General features: G+C 45.2%; 1 protein-coding gene and 1 non-coding gene across 5 annotated transcripts; both read right to left on the reverse strand.

The window, feature by feature from the left end:
• Window positions 1-954: 954 nt before the first annotated feature.
• dtx4a (deltex 4, E3 ubiquitin ligase a) lies at window positions 955-13150 on the reverse strand. Of its 4 annotated transcripts, none has more exons than XM_069725847.1 (9): window positions 12883-13150; window positions 12453-12667; window positions 9695-10874; window positions 4183-4244; window positions 3813-3974; window positions 3651-3712; window positions 2692-3036; window positions 2515-2604; window positions 955-2422 (listed from the first exon to the last, which is right to left on the reverse strand). In XM_069725847.1, exons 2-9 carry the CDS (start codon window positions 12658-12660, stop codon window positions 2192-2194), a joined length of 2340 nt encoding a protein of 779 aa, XP_069581948.1. In that variant the 5' UTR covers window positions 12661-12667; window positions 12883-13150; the 3' UTR covers window positions 955-2191. The 4 variants fall into 4 exon arrangements, with proteins under 4 accessions (XP_069581948.1, XP_069581950.1, XP_069581949.1 ...); XM_069725849.1 differs by having other exon boundaries at window positions 2692-3012; window positions 12883-13148; XM_069725848.1 differs by having other exon boundaries at window positions 12850-12890.
• A 488-nt stretch (window positions 13151-13638) lies between these two features.
• trnaa-cgc (transfer RNA alanine (anticodon CGC)) lies at window positions 13639-13710 on the reverse strand. Its single transcript has one exon. It is a non-coding gene; the product is annotated as a tRNA-Ala (tRNA).
• Window positions 13711-13910: the final 200 nt, after the last annotated feature.

Consider the following 13910-nt stretch of genomic DNA (forward strand, 5'->3'; position numbering starts at 1 on the left):
CATTAGAGCTGCTCGGGTTTGATTGGATACGTGATTTTTGTCTTTCTTCTGTGGGAGATAATCAACTGAGTACAGTCTGATCGTTGATTACAGTCACAGGAAATTGAATATCAGAGGGTATTACCGCAGAATAACGAGTTAAATAATACCCTAATATAATACAGCGCACGTAAACACATAAGATACACATGAAAAAGTAAGTTTGCATCTCTTTTTTTCACTCGATTAGCCCAAATGTGCTTTATATGGAATTTATTTTATTTTTTCATGTACTGTATACAGGAAGTCCTTTTTTTTTTTTTTTTTTTTTTTGCAGTTTTCGTCATCAGATTATTTAATGCAACTTGTTCCATATTAAAATGTACACAGCAAACTCAACAGTGCAGTGCTTAAACACTGTTCTTTTAGCTGTGGGTTGCAATATGTTGAACGTTCCTTAAAGTGAGTCCATGTACCATTTTAGCATTTACTATTATTTTAGTGTCATTTGTTGATCCAGTGACTGTTGCTTATCTGAATACTTACAACAACAACAACAAAAAAAATGCAAATTTGGCACATTTGCAGATCAACATAACGGACATCATACATAATAAAAGAGTAAACCAGAGTAGGGTTCCATTATCTCTTTGAACCTTAGAAAAACATTTAATGCAAATTTGTGCACATAAAACACATACAGTACATACAGTACAGTGCATACACAAAGTATCATAAAGTATAAATGCTTTTAATGTTGGCCTACATTAGTATGTCAACACTAACGTACCTCCTAATAAACCGGTCCACAACGGACTGAATGCGAACTGACTGGACCACTTTGGACCAAAGCTGGGTCCACATCGAGATAAGTCGTTTTGCACCTCGTCGTGGGGAAAACTGAAGACGACAAAAACAACTGATGACCACATTCTGTAGTGTGATAGGAGCATTTGAGGCTGTGTGTGTGTGTGTGTGTGTGTGTGTGTGTGTGTGTGTGTGTGTGTGTGTGTGTGTGTGTGTGTGTGTGTGTGTTGTCAGTGTGTGTGTGTCTTGACACAAAAGTACAGTAGATACAAGCTGTCTGTTTCCTGTCGATACTAAGAAGAAAGCGCTGTGCAAATCTGAGCTCAAGCAGGAGGTCCAATCCTAGCTTTTTGGGAATTTACTCCTCCTCGGTGGGGGCGGGGCGGGAGGGGGGGGTATAATCCATAATCAGTCTTTAATATTAACGCAGATACAAGAAGACATAGAAAGCTTTTTGATGCACCCATGCTCTGAGGGCCAAACAATTAAGGAATGTCAGTTTGTGAGCTTATCAAATACAAAATACTGAACATGATTTTTTTTTTTTTACATTTTTTTTTTAAAATAAAGTGGGGGACTGGTAAATGGCATATAAAGTGTCAGGCAAACTCTGGTACACCAGCAGCTTTCTCTTACCATCACCCCATGTCTGAGTCCATCAAGCCACACCCGAAAACAACGCAATTCAACGCACCATATAAAACAAAAATGTAAAATTAAGATATAAAAACGTGACGGAATGGAACCAATATCATATAATATATCAAGTATTCATAATATACAAGAAGACAATTTAAAAATCAAACCTGAAAAGGAATGTAGTTCTGGAAAAGTAACACTAGAGGTCAGCAAATACCCATGCTCAGATATCCAGTTATACACTTGAAAGTCTGCAGTGAAATGCTGCTTCTGCTTGTGGACTAAGTTTTTTAAAAAAAACCTTTTCTTTTCACTTTAACTTCCTTTCACTTCCACATAGCAGCAGGAGTGGTAAACACTTTGTCAATTCAGCAAAAAAAAAAAAAATAATAATAATAATAATTAAAAAAAAATCACTTAGTTACATTCTTGATATGAAGTCTCACAGTATAAATGACAGATTTTTTTTTTTTTCTCAAACTAACAATGACTCGTGTGTGCACAGTGGTCTCAAATGTCTCACTGTATAACATCTGCCATCTCGACACCGTTACTGCATCAGGAAGGTAAACGATCCCCCACGTATCGAAATCGACTCATGCAGTCGTAAGAGAACTTCGAACCTCAGCTGGTTCTGCTGAAACTATTTCCGTGAAGAGTTTTATTTTGAAGTTGTTTTCCATCTCTGGAGTAAAAGTTCATTCAGTCAGATTCTGAACACAATTTGTTCGTCCTGCGTGTCTTCTGTGCCTCGCGCGTCTCCGTCTCAGTCTCTGGGTAGACAGTCTTCCTCGGTGATGCCCTGAGCCTTCAGCTCCTCCAGGACGTTGTCCAAGTGGCCGGGGTCCGGGTAGCCGTGGCCCGTGAGGTTGGAGCCGAACTCTGTCTTGTGGTGCACTTCGTTCCAGATCACCGTGTCGGACTCGCCGGTGGTGCTGGACGTGCCCACGGAGAAAATGAGCCTGCGGTCCCACGCCACCAGGAGCAGCCTCAGAACCTGAACCAAGAGGTTAAGTTAGAAAAGATGTCACTGCGTAATCGTCACAGAAGTCTTGGGGTGAGAAAATAAAGGGATGCGACTCGTCTTACCTTGCGTCCCTTCTCACTGTCAGGGAGGTAGCAGTGCCTGGGGAACCCTCGTGCAGTGAACGGTTTGCCTGGATTCGGGTGCTCTGGGCCCTAAAGTGCAGTAACACAGACATTAATGCATCTTGTATTGATCATTTAGCTGCATGTGTCACAGAACTACAGATGCCGTGACTCTACCTGGATGCCAGGAGGGATGTTGTATATGATGCGGATGGTTTTGCAGTCGGGATGGCCGGGCAGCGAGTGGGGGATGACGTGGTACTCCATCTTGCCGGGGGGCTGGTTGCCGGTCTTGACTCCATAGATGGTCTTGCAGGTGGGGCACTGCAGGCTGCCGTCCTTGTTGCCGTTGTTGTACATAGCGACGAGGCACTGGAGGTGGTACTGGTGACCACACTGAGCCAGGCGGCCCACCGACTCGGCCCGGGAGATGCCACCCACGCCGGGGCCCTTGTAGCCTGACGGTCCGGCCAGCGCCTCCATGCAGATGGTGCAGTCCTGATACGAGAAGACAAGTACAATCTATGTTGAAACCAACACAAATGATTATGAGGATTTATATTTTCTAACACGAAAATCTTTACATTTTTGTACCAAACAACAGAACAAAAATCAGAATTGTGATCATTCACACCTTGTTTTTTGGTGCAAAGTTTTGGCTCAAATCACTTGTTTTTTTTCAGGCTTTCAGACACATTCATGGCCTTCATCGCCAGATTGGGCTCCGATTGACTAATTGCACCGGAGTTAGCTCGTAGCTAATTTCCATCTGTTGTTTCAGTATGATCATGAAGCTATGGTCATGAACTGGTCCTGAAAAAAACCTTCAGCCTAGTTTGCTTCTGAAACCAACTGACAAAAGTGCAGATGCGGTTCTACCATGAAGATTTACAGAGGCATCAAAAAATACACGTTTTATCTCCCACTTTTTTTCTGTCTTTAAATTTCCCTTTTCCGTTTTGCTTGCCTCTTTTCAAAATAAAATATGTTGCTGAAAGTTCTGGAACCAACCAAGTAGATTGCCTCTTATCGTTTTGCGGTCGAAAGTGAGATCACAGAACTAACCAACTAGTCCAAAAACAGACTTTTGACACATAACTTGCCTTCATAACTAATCTGAAACAAGAAAAACTCACCTCTTCTGGGGGATTGCGGACTTTCTGCAGGTACCGCTTCACCACTTCCTCAGGGGTCTTTCCTAAGAGACAACACACAGTTTAGTGATCAGTTCATGGGCACGAAGCAGATGTGTACGTGCACCGGTGAGCGGAGTCGGACATCATCGCCAACAAACCCACCTTTCCGGGCCTGCTTCTTTGTGGTCTTGCGGCAGCAGTGGCCCAGTCCGGGCACAGGCTTAATGTCGCTCTTGCTGACAGGTGGAGGATGAAGCACGAGCTTGGGAGGGCGGGTCAGGCAGACAGGAAGTCCTGCTGCACTCATCAGGATGCCGGTAATGCCTGAAAACAGACACACTGTACTGCCCAACGAGCTCTTTATCCTAAGAAGTATTTATTCACCATACAGTTGGATTTAAATGATATACCGGTTAAATACGGGGCTAAATGTCATCTTGAACCAATTTAAAAGTCTTGACTGCTGAATTTTACAAATAATAATCTCATTTAAGTACAATGACAAAGGACTAGGCTATAAATATATGTTTACCTGCCAGTGCAGGATGTACTGGGCTCGATCCATTCAGGTTCTTCACTGGAACTGTTGGCACTCTGAAACACAAGAAAACAAAACAAAAACTTACCTATAGAATCTATCGATGACTGACCCACTAAAAAGCATAAACCCCTTCGGGTCAAGTGACCTCAGCCCAGACTGAATGTGTCAAATCCATTGACTGTACATAAGGTCAAATCTGATGAGTCACCTGTGGAATTACACACACCCGGCCGCGGCATATGCTGGTTTCTAGTTCAGTCCATGTCACCTGGCTAAGGAGCTTTGGTCGAGTCACGTGCACAAACAAACACGTTGCTCATAATGATTTGACACACCGGGCCAAATACAATCTCCTGCTGTCTGAAGGTTAGGATTTTATGGCAGCTATGGACACGTAAAATATTATTGAGAGGCCCATAAATTAGTTGTTTTGCTGTTGATTATTTGGTACAAGTCATAGAAAAGCCCAGAGGCAGCAGTCACTTATGACTGCAAGTACTTTAAACTTAAAACAAGGAGTTAACCTTTGAACCAATTAAAGCAGCTTTGATTTTATCCAGAAATCTGAAAGCACCATCCATTTTCATGTTTAATCTGGTGAGTTAACGCATGCTTTTATTTTGTTGAACGGTTCCGGCATTTCTAACCACTGCTGTAAAGTACTTATGCTCATGAAGAGGTGAGAAACCTTCAGACGTGAAACACACAAGAGCATTTTTTTTTTTGATGAGCACAACGACATTCTCAAGAGCTACGCAGTCAGATGCGCGCACTTACGGTCTGCCAGTTTTGATAACAGTCATCTTCCTTGCTTGAAAAAGCACCGAAGACGACAAATAAAAGTCCAAATATTCCAGCGACAATATCCAATAATTTGTCTCCTGTCTCGGAAGTTAAACAGCTGGTGTGTCTTCGTCTGTCTCGTCCTCGGCTTGTGCCCTGGTGTCACGTTTCTTTCCTCTTTTATAGGGCTAATCCACCTGTTTCCATCTGTTGACTAAACTTTGGTTGTAGGCCAGAGATTCGTCACAGGAGGGATTACCTGTCAGTTAACGCGTCACACTGCCAGGCTGTCATAAGGCTGACAGACTTAACCATATTTACGTTGATCTATTTAATGAATCAGTTTGATTATGAATAGCCTACCCTTTTACTTTTGTACAAGACTATGTACTGTACGTTCTTCCTTGTCTAGCTTTATCTCTAATTAAAGCTATAAATAGATGCAGCGACCACCAGAGTGTCTGATTGTGTTTTCACGCCAGAAACATTCAGAAAGCAGGGCGTGAAGGACCTTTCACAACCGAGAGGATGCCGTCGGAGCACAACTGTTAGTGTTGGATTAGTTCATTGAATTTGCTCATCTTGAAATAATACGTGAAAATTGTTTTGGTTTTTCAGGTCGCATCTCATCCCGTGGCTGATTAACCTCACAGCTGATCAGCAATTCTCCAAATAAAATATCTATATAAAATAAAAATGTAAACTTTTTTTCAACTGTGCTCTTATGCTGACACAAAATTCAAAAGTTTGTTTGTTTGTTTGTGGAATTATTGGTGACACATCAACAATTATTTTCCCTGTGTAAACAAATCATGTAACAGCGACACGGAAAACCTTACTGTACTGTTCAGTTACTGTACTGTTCAGTACCGGACAATCAGATTACACTGTACCGTGTATATTTGTGTGTTGACCAACAAACAAAGTGTCCTCCCTGCGGTAACACTGTGACTCGCAAAGTCAGGCAGCCAACTGGGTCGAACCTAAACAGCGCTTAGTAGATTGACATTTGCGAGTCAGGCGGGAAACCTGAGCGACACGATGAAAAGATTTAGAGGAGGTGAGAGAAAAGCAGTGAAAAAGGGTGGCGAAGAAGAGAAGGAGAGGAGCGTCGGTCTGTCACGTTCCTTTGATCCTGGCTAAGCCGGCGGCATTAGAGCAACCTCCATCTGGAGCGCTCGATGTTAATAAACACACAAGCTGCCGTGTGTGTGGCTGCTCTCGCACACTTTCCAGATGCGAGCTCACACCTTGAATCAAACCCGAATGAAAAAGACTCACCCTCGCAGCAGAGGGTAAAACCTCTGATCGGGTACGAGTGACAAAATTGGACGGAGGAGGAAAAAGGACGGGGACAGGTGTGCGGACCAAAGGCGACTCTCGTCCCTGCTGGAGACCCCCTCCGATGCGAACACCTCACTTACAAACCATCTGCTCCTTTTCACAGCAGGCCAAGTCTCTCGACAACAACAAATGATGACAACAAACCCACCGATCCACCTGCTGATCATCCTTCTTGTTTTCATAACACAATCATAATAAGTGTTGTAATTGAGGTGACAATCTTTTCAAAACACGTACATATGCTCAAAATCAAGACCAGAATTCACGCATATCCACTCATATCACTTTAAATATTTAAGTATCTAACCATCCCACCTCCTCTTTAGGTCACATATTTCTTCTGTACATTGCTCACATGTACATTATTGGTGAAGACCAAAACAGAGCTAAAAGGAAACTGAATATTGAAGACACGTTTATCATAGGACCAGAAACATGACTCCAAATTAATGCTAATATTGCTTCGCATCTATTGGATCTGTAATTGGCCAATCGTTTGCTTAGTTTTGTTTTGAGCTAACTTTGCTATTGAATGCAGCTTTAAAGAGACATATGGTGACAAAACAATACTTTTGAATACAGAATATTACATTTTTACCTTAGTCCGCGAGAGAAGGGCCAGCCGTATAAATGCAAAAACCTGATGAAGTTACACCATTAATCAGCCAAACGTCATAACTTCCTGGAGCCATTTCAAATTAAAAGCCCTGGTTTCAAATTAAAAGCTCTGTAGCGTTTCATACAAGGTCCTGGCAGACACTAGATTTTGACTTTGTCCTGTTTGCTTGCCTGAACAAGCATAATTTTGTTGTTTTTCTGAAAATATCTGAATTTATGTAACAATATACAACATGTCATTCAATGAGAGCGATGCTTCAAGGGGTCATTAATTCACTTTTTTTTTTTTCAACCATTTGAGTTTCTGGAATTACTCTCTATGACTCTCTTTTTCAAATGAGCGTGCCTAATTACCTACATGTAATTTGGATAACATTAAAGCTCACCGGGTTGAGCAGCTTTGGAAAATTTCTCCCTTGCGTTGCATCAGTGGCACCATGAATGAATTAGAGGAAAAAGGAGTGAGCTGAAAATGGCAGACTCCTGGGATCAGAGAGAGATTCCTGATCTGTGACGTCGGCGGTTTTACCGCAGCAGCAGGTGAACCATCTGCTGAACATATGAGAGAACTCTCACCTGATATGTTTAAAGAGCTGCAGAGCTCACCTAACGCAAAATACAGAGATCACTGAGGCAGAAATATTAAGCCTGCCGTATTTCTATTAATCTGAGGCTTAGCTGTTGGTAAAGCCGTGTTTTACGGAGATTTTTGGCTAATGTGACGATTCAGAAAGTTGGGTTATTTTGCAGGGCCAATGTTGGATTAGGGCACGTGGTAATTCATGGTAATTACCGTCAGCATGTTGTCATGTCTTAATGTTTGATCACAGCGGAGGCCGCTAAGTTTATTCAGACCTGCTCACAGACTAATGTGGGAAGACTTTTGCATGCATTTTTTTCCCTGCATATTGACATTTTCATATGGGAGGAAACTGCATTACAAAAAAAAAAAAAAAGAAACATTTATTTTAGTGAGACTTAATGATGAAACGCTCCCTACAAAACAGAAATCAACAATGGTGTTCTTGTTTAAAAAAGTGCATTTAACCTGAAACATCAGCGAACCTCTCCTCCTCAACACTGACCACAGACATTTTACTAACCGGCGCCCTCTGGCTACGACACCTGGATACTACAGCTTCCTTCACTCATCACTCACTGATGATGATGGCACCCCTCAAAGAAAGACACTCAACACCTGAAGACCACGTGGTCGCGCAGAGAGGCTTTGGATGATAATGACTCCGACAACTCTTACAGTCGCAGCTACTCCAGAACCCATTCAGCAGATCAAAGTGAAAACCGCCTTCGACCATCAAACTGCGCAAACATCTTCCTGCATAGTTTTGAGTGGATGGGGATTTTAATATTACAATGTAAAACTTCCTGCTGAGCCAGATACGTCTGCTGCTGTTTTAGCTGAACCGAAACATTTAAGCTGCAGAACATAATGTAAACAAAACGTAAAAACCCTGTTTTTAAAAGTAGCTCTTCGATATGTCGTTTTCATCTCCAACTTTTCCAGTGCAGCTGACTCTCTGCACGTCTACCATTTCCTTAAACACTATAGCTTTTTTTTTAGGTTGCAGATACCCATCTACACACTCGTGTTTTCCTGACTGAAATTTCCAAAATTCTGTCTTGATATAACAAAAGCGTCATAAAGGGAAAAAGAAAAATTCATCCGAGCAAAACTGATGAAAATGTTTGATTGACACAGGCGTGGCTCACACGCCTTCAAAATGTGGTTTACCAGGTCTCTGTATTTGACTCGACATTTAATATTTTATCGGACTCTCTGTTTTATCCAAAGTTATCCCGATAACTCTGTAAACATGATTTATGAAACAAGCCCACAACTGTTGCTAGGGTTACCACCCCAAGTACTTGCAGCGTTATCGCCTCAAAGTGGCTATTATATGGTGGATTATATTTAGAAACAGGAAAACTGATGAAAGTTGTCCAAGTTGTTTGGAACAATTTACCCGCCGAGTACCTTGACAAACTGCCCAGAAGTGGACACAAGTTGAATTGGTGCCGTTTTAAAAGAATGCTTACACAGAATATTAATTAAGTTTAGTTTGTTTATCTTTTTACTGCATTTTGTACTGAACTTAATGGATAAACAAAACCAAAAAAATGGTTGTGGTAAATCCTCGCGTTACTTTCCGGGCCTTAAACCTTTGCACTAGTGTGGGAGCGTGTTGTCGAAGTATTATCGTCATTCAATGTTTGCATGACAAATGTCTGGAATGTGTGAAGCCCCTTGTGAGAGCTCGGCTCGTTTGAATACCCTTCTTTATTTTTCCCACGTAAATGAACGGGCTTTGTGGACTTTGTCTCAAAGATTAAAGGCTCATGAATGCTAATGAGCACCGATGTCAGACGTGGTGTAAAGAGGGCGCACTTTTGAGGTCCTGCTGGGTAGCTGGGCTCATTTATTTGTATCCAGTAAACTGAAATGGGGTTGGATCCCCGGGGAACATTTAATATATCCCAAATCCGTTGTCATCCCGCTAAGAAACTATTCCTCTATGTGCATACTGTCTGCGCTTGGATCTTGATTTATAGATCTTTGTCGTAGTAAACAAGCCGCCGTGAACGATTCGGGAGTAAACTGAAACACAAATAAAAGGCAGCACTGCTCAGCAAGAGAATTCCCGTCACGGGGCGAGTTCTGTCGGATCGAAGCACGCTCCGTGTACCGCGAAGCAGAGGGCTGTTTAAAACAGGTGCTGATACGGTGTTTTGTACTCACCCAGAGGCGATAAGGGCACGTGACTGAGCCATGGCGATGCGCTGCAGTGCGGGTCGGCTCAGCCCCGCGAGGCTGGACCGGGGCGGCAGAGGGGCCGCGCAGGCAGCAGCACCGGACGAAGACACTGGACCCAGGACGCGGGCGGAAGGCGAGGGCGCGCACGTGGAGGCCACCGTGGAGATGAGAGGTGGGCCCGGGGCGGGCGGCGCAGGGGCGGAACAGGAATTGGACAGAGCGGAGGAGGTGGAGGGGTGAGGGGGGGAGGTGGCGGCCAACAAGGCCGTGGCGGAGGGCGGAGGAGGAGGCGGCGGCGGCGGGGGAGGCGGGAGAGGAGGAGGAGGCGGGCGAGTGGAGGAGATGGAGAGGGCGGCGGTGGCGGACCCCAGCAGAGAAAGAGAGTGGGGGAAGCCTCCTCCGAAGCCGAGGCTGGTACCGCTGGCACCGACGATACCCAAACCTCCCGCTCCTCCCATACCGCCTATACCGAAGCCACCTGTCGCCCCAACTATGGACGTCCTATGGGGGGAAAAAGATCTTGACAGGGATGGTGGCCGAGGGAGGGTTAGTGAGTAAGACCCTCCCGGGATAGGGTGACTGCTTAGTTTGGGGCTGGGCGGCTTGTTCTGTGGCGGCCTCCGACCCAGAGTGTGAGCGGTCGACATGGCGCCTGCTTTGACGCTGAGCACCAACATGCACTGCTGACAGGCGCACGGCTGTCCCAAGGAGGTGATGGCTGAAGCGGGAAGCGCCCCGCTGGGATACGCGCTCCCGTTTCCCGTCCCGCTGTTGCTCATCCTGATCCCCATGCCCACTCCAGACACATCGATGCCCAGAAGCCCCCCGTGTCCGGGCATGGACGCGGGTCCCCAGGCGTGGTGGGACTTGGGTAAAGGCCCGGACACCAGCGGGTAAGCCAAGTCGGAGCGGCGCTGGATGCGCCTGCAGCGCTGCGTCTGCCCGTTGATTTGGGTCATACTTTCGAAGTCAATGAGGTAGCAGAAACCCAACGGCGCCAGGTCCAGCCAGGGCTGCTGACGATCACGTGCCGCCTGGATGGCGATGCCCACCTCGGTGTCGTACGCCGTCCAACTGCCAGCGTCGTTTTCCCACTCCCACAACCAGCCCTGGCCCGGCGCCGACGTGGGGTCGTAGAAGCTGCGTCGTACCGGCCGAAGGGTACCTGAGGCGGGAGTCACAACAGCCAACGTCAGGTTTCTTTGGATGGACCGAATTATTGCACATATTGATCGCCTTTCGTCCTTTCCTCGAATCTACCGAACGGCAACCCGATGTTGGGTGACGTGAGGTAGATGCAAGACGAGGAAAGCGACTGCCCTGCTGTCTGCTGCCGACAAGTAGATCACAACTCTCACAAATTCAACATGTCGGTGTTTGCTTGCTTAAGAATTTGGGCAAACAGGTTGCCCCTGGAAACAGCACACGGAGTCCTGAATTCTGATTGGCTGGCAGCCTCGATCCGACCCGAGCTTGGCTGTGTTTGCCTTCCCTCGGCGTCCAGAGAAACTTCATCCCGCAAAGCCTCCGCACATCAAATCCCGTCTCGAGGAGAGCGGCGCGCACGTTTCCTTTAAAATGGACGAGCTTCAGATGAAATGCTTTATTTCCATCTATGTTTAAAGGAAAAGCCCTTATTCTTTCTGCTTTTCTTTAATCAGCAACGATAAAAGCAGACAACAGGGTGAGTTTTAAACCGTCTGAAGAGGAGGGAATTAATGAGATCCCACTTGTCCCGGCAAACACTATTTAATATTCCGAGTCTGGAGTTATATTTAAAAGCACAGAGGACAGGAGAGCGTTTGAAACACACAGCAAACCAGAACTCAACTGGGATTTCCACAATACCTCGTACAGTATAAGTTGCTCAGTACGCCTCAACAACAGGGGCTCATTCATAAAACCTGCTCCTGTCACCCCCCCATTTTCTCAACGCCCCCAGACTCCCCTAAAATCCCTCTCCACCCTTCCTCTGCTCTCCTATTTAGACCGGGGCACCCTCCCCGTCTCAGCCCGTTTGGAAGAAAAAAAAAACCCACAAAACCGCACAAAGGCTTTTGTCAGCTAATGCCGGGAGAGAAGGGCAACGTTGGGGTGCCTGCCAAAACCGAGGCGTCCGACACGGCCCTGCTCGCCTCTTCTCTGGGTGGTCGTGGACTTTTTAAAATTTTTTTTTTATTATGTCCAAATTCTCCTGTAAAAGATTACTGATGGTAGCGTTGGCAACGAAATGTTGTCTTCGTCTGTGACTGGACACCTCAGCCGCTATTGTGGCCTAGGTGCTACAGGCGCGCACACACACACACACACACACACACACACACACACACACACACACACACACACACACACACACACAGAGATCACACCAGAATGACTCACGTCAATGCTGACACCTCTCAAAATCACAGATACAGTACAACTCCCTGTCTTCACTGTGCAGAAAACAGTCAAATATGAGAGACTAGATTTGGTTATTTAAAATACAAATAATGCAATTTATGTATTTTTACCTCAAAATATTTTAACCCTATAGTGACAAGACAAACACTTCCAATCAAACCATCAACTTCTTGGTAGGAGAATCATCACCAGGGCTTGAAAAGACAAAAGTAGACACACATGATCAATACATTTTTTTTTTTTTTTTTTTTTTTTTTAAAGGCCTCCACCTCGCTGAGGCCCCGGCTCCACCGTCCCACCCTCCACCCGTGTGCGTCCGTCCCTCTCCTCCGCTTCTCACCTGTGTCCTGTCGGAACTGGTGCATGGAATGCAAATCGATGATGTAGGGCGAGAGGCGAGAGTCCACCTGGCCGAGGACGACACTACCACACCGCGGGTCGCTCCGGATGACTGCCTCGATGTGGTGACAGACAGCCGGGCTGTAGGGCCGCCAGCGTCCGTGCTCGTTCAGCCATTCCCATACCACCACGGCGGACGCTAGTAACATCCTACTCCTGCAGAGGGTGAAGAACAAAAAAAGACAATATCGAGGCGTAAACGAGAGACAAACCGCGGGGGTCGATGGGCGTTTAAAGATCCCCCAGCCGCCGCTCCGCCGTGCATCCCTGCGCACAGCGGCGCTGCAACCATCTTGGACAGTTTGCAACCCAGATGTGTTTTCTATCTCTGGATTTACCATTTTCGGGATGACAGCGCATGCAAACTGTACCTTCCATGTTTGTAGTTTCGAATATGCAGCAATTAGTAGGTCCTTTTTTTCTTTTTTCTTTTTCTTTATCGCGGAGGAAAGATAACGAGCGATTCAGGGCGCAGAAAAGCCGCTCGGGATGGTTGCATTTTACTCCCTATGCAGATGAGTGACGTCTGCTGAAATGATTTCTCGGGCACAATCAAGTTTGGGTGAGAGGAGAAAATGCAACTTGGATGCTCACCGTGGTGCGGCACTCGTGAAATTAGGTTACTGTGACAAATCGTGCAATGCAAGATTGCAATTTTTTTTTAATTTTTTTTTTTTTTTTTTAAAGATAATAATCAGTACTGTCTGCAAGGGAAGATGATATTTAAAAAATAAAATTGCTTAAATATTTTTACCGGGATAAATCGGCTCCAGTGCTGTTGTTTTGTTGTTGTTGTTGTTGTTTTTTATCGAGGTGCTCTCACCCAACACTGTAAATAATTAGGCTGGCGAAAATAAATGTTTGGCGATCGCGTGCGTGGAAAACCCCACGCCTCGACGGCGTCCAACGTCCAATCAGTTTCGAGCAAGGGCTCCTCTTGGCCAATCAGGAACGTCTCTCACCTCACGCTGACTGTTCACGGTGTTTTGGTATACAGTGCTATGTTATAACGTATTTCTGTATGTTTTATAGTTAACACCGATGTTGTTGTTGTTGTTGTTTTTATAAATGTATCACACCTCACCAAATGTTATTTATTTGCGAAGAAAAATAAACATCTAAAAGAATGGAGATGCCGGGGATTGAACCCGGGACCTCATACATGCGAAGCATGCGCTCTACCACTGAGCTACATCCCCATTGGTCGACAGAAGCAAGGTAATATATTAATTTATATATTACAACCATCGATTGCGGTCCTTTATTTCAGTATTCTTCTTAAAGTCTTTACATAATGATCTGGATATTAAGCCTCAAAGACTGCTGTGCTTAGTGCTTGTCTGGTTTGATTGACATGCCTGGGGTGCAGTAAGGTTTCCTCTGCAGATGCGCGGGCGCA

The sequence above is a fragment of the Brachyistius frenatus genome, unplaced genomic scaffold, assembly GCF_029030835.1.
Source record: "Brachyistius frenatus isolate BFR_SWC_R1_liver_20210118 unplaced genomic scaffold, ASM2903083v1 Contig_454, whole genome shotgun sequence".
NCBI classification, from domain to species: Eukaryota; Metazoa; Chordata; class Actinopteri; family Embiotocidae; genus Brachyistius; species Brachyistius frenatus.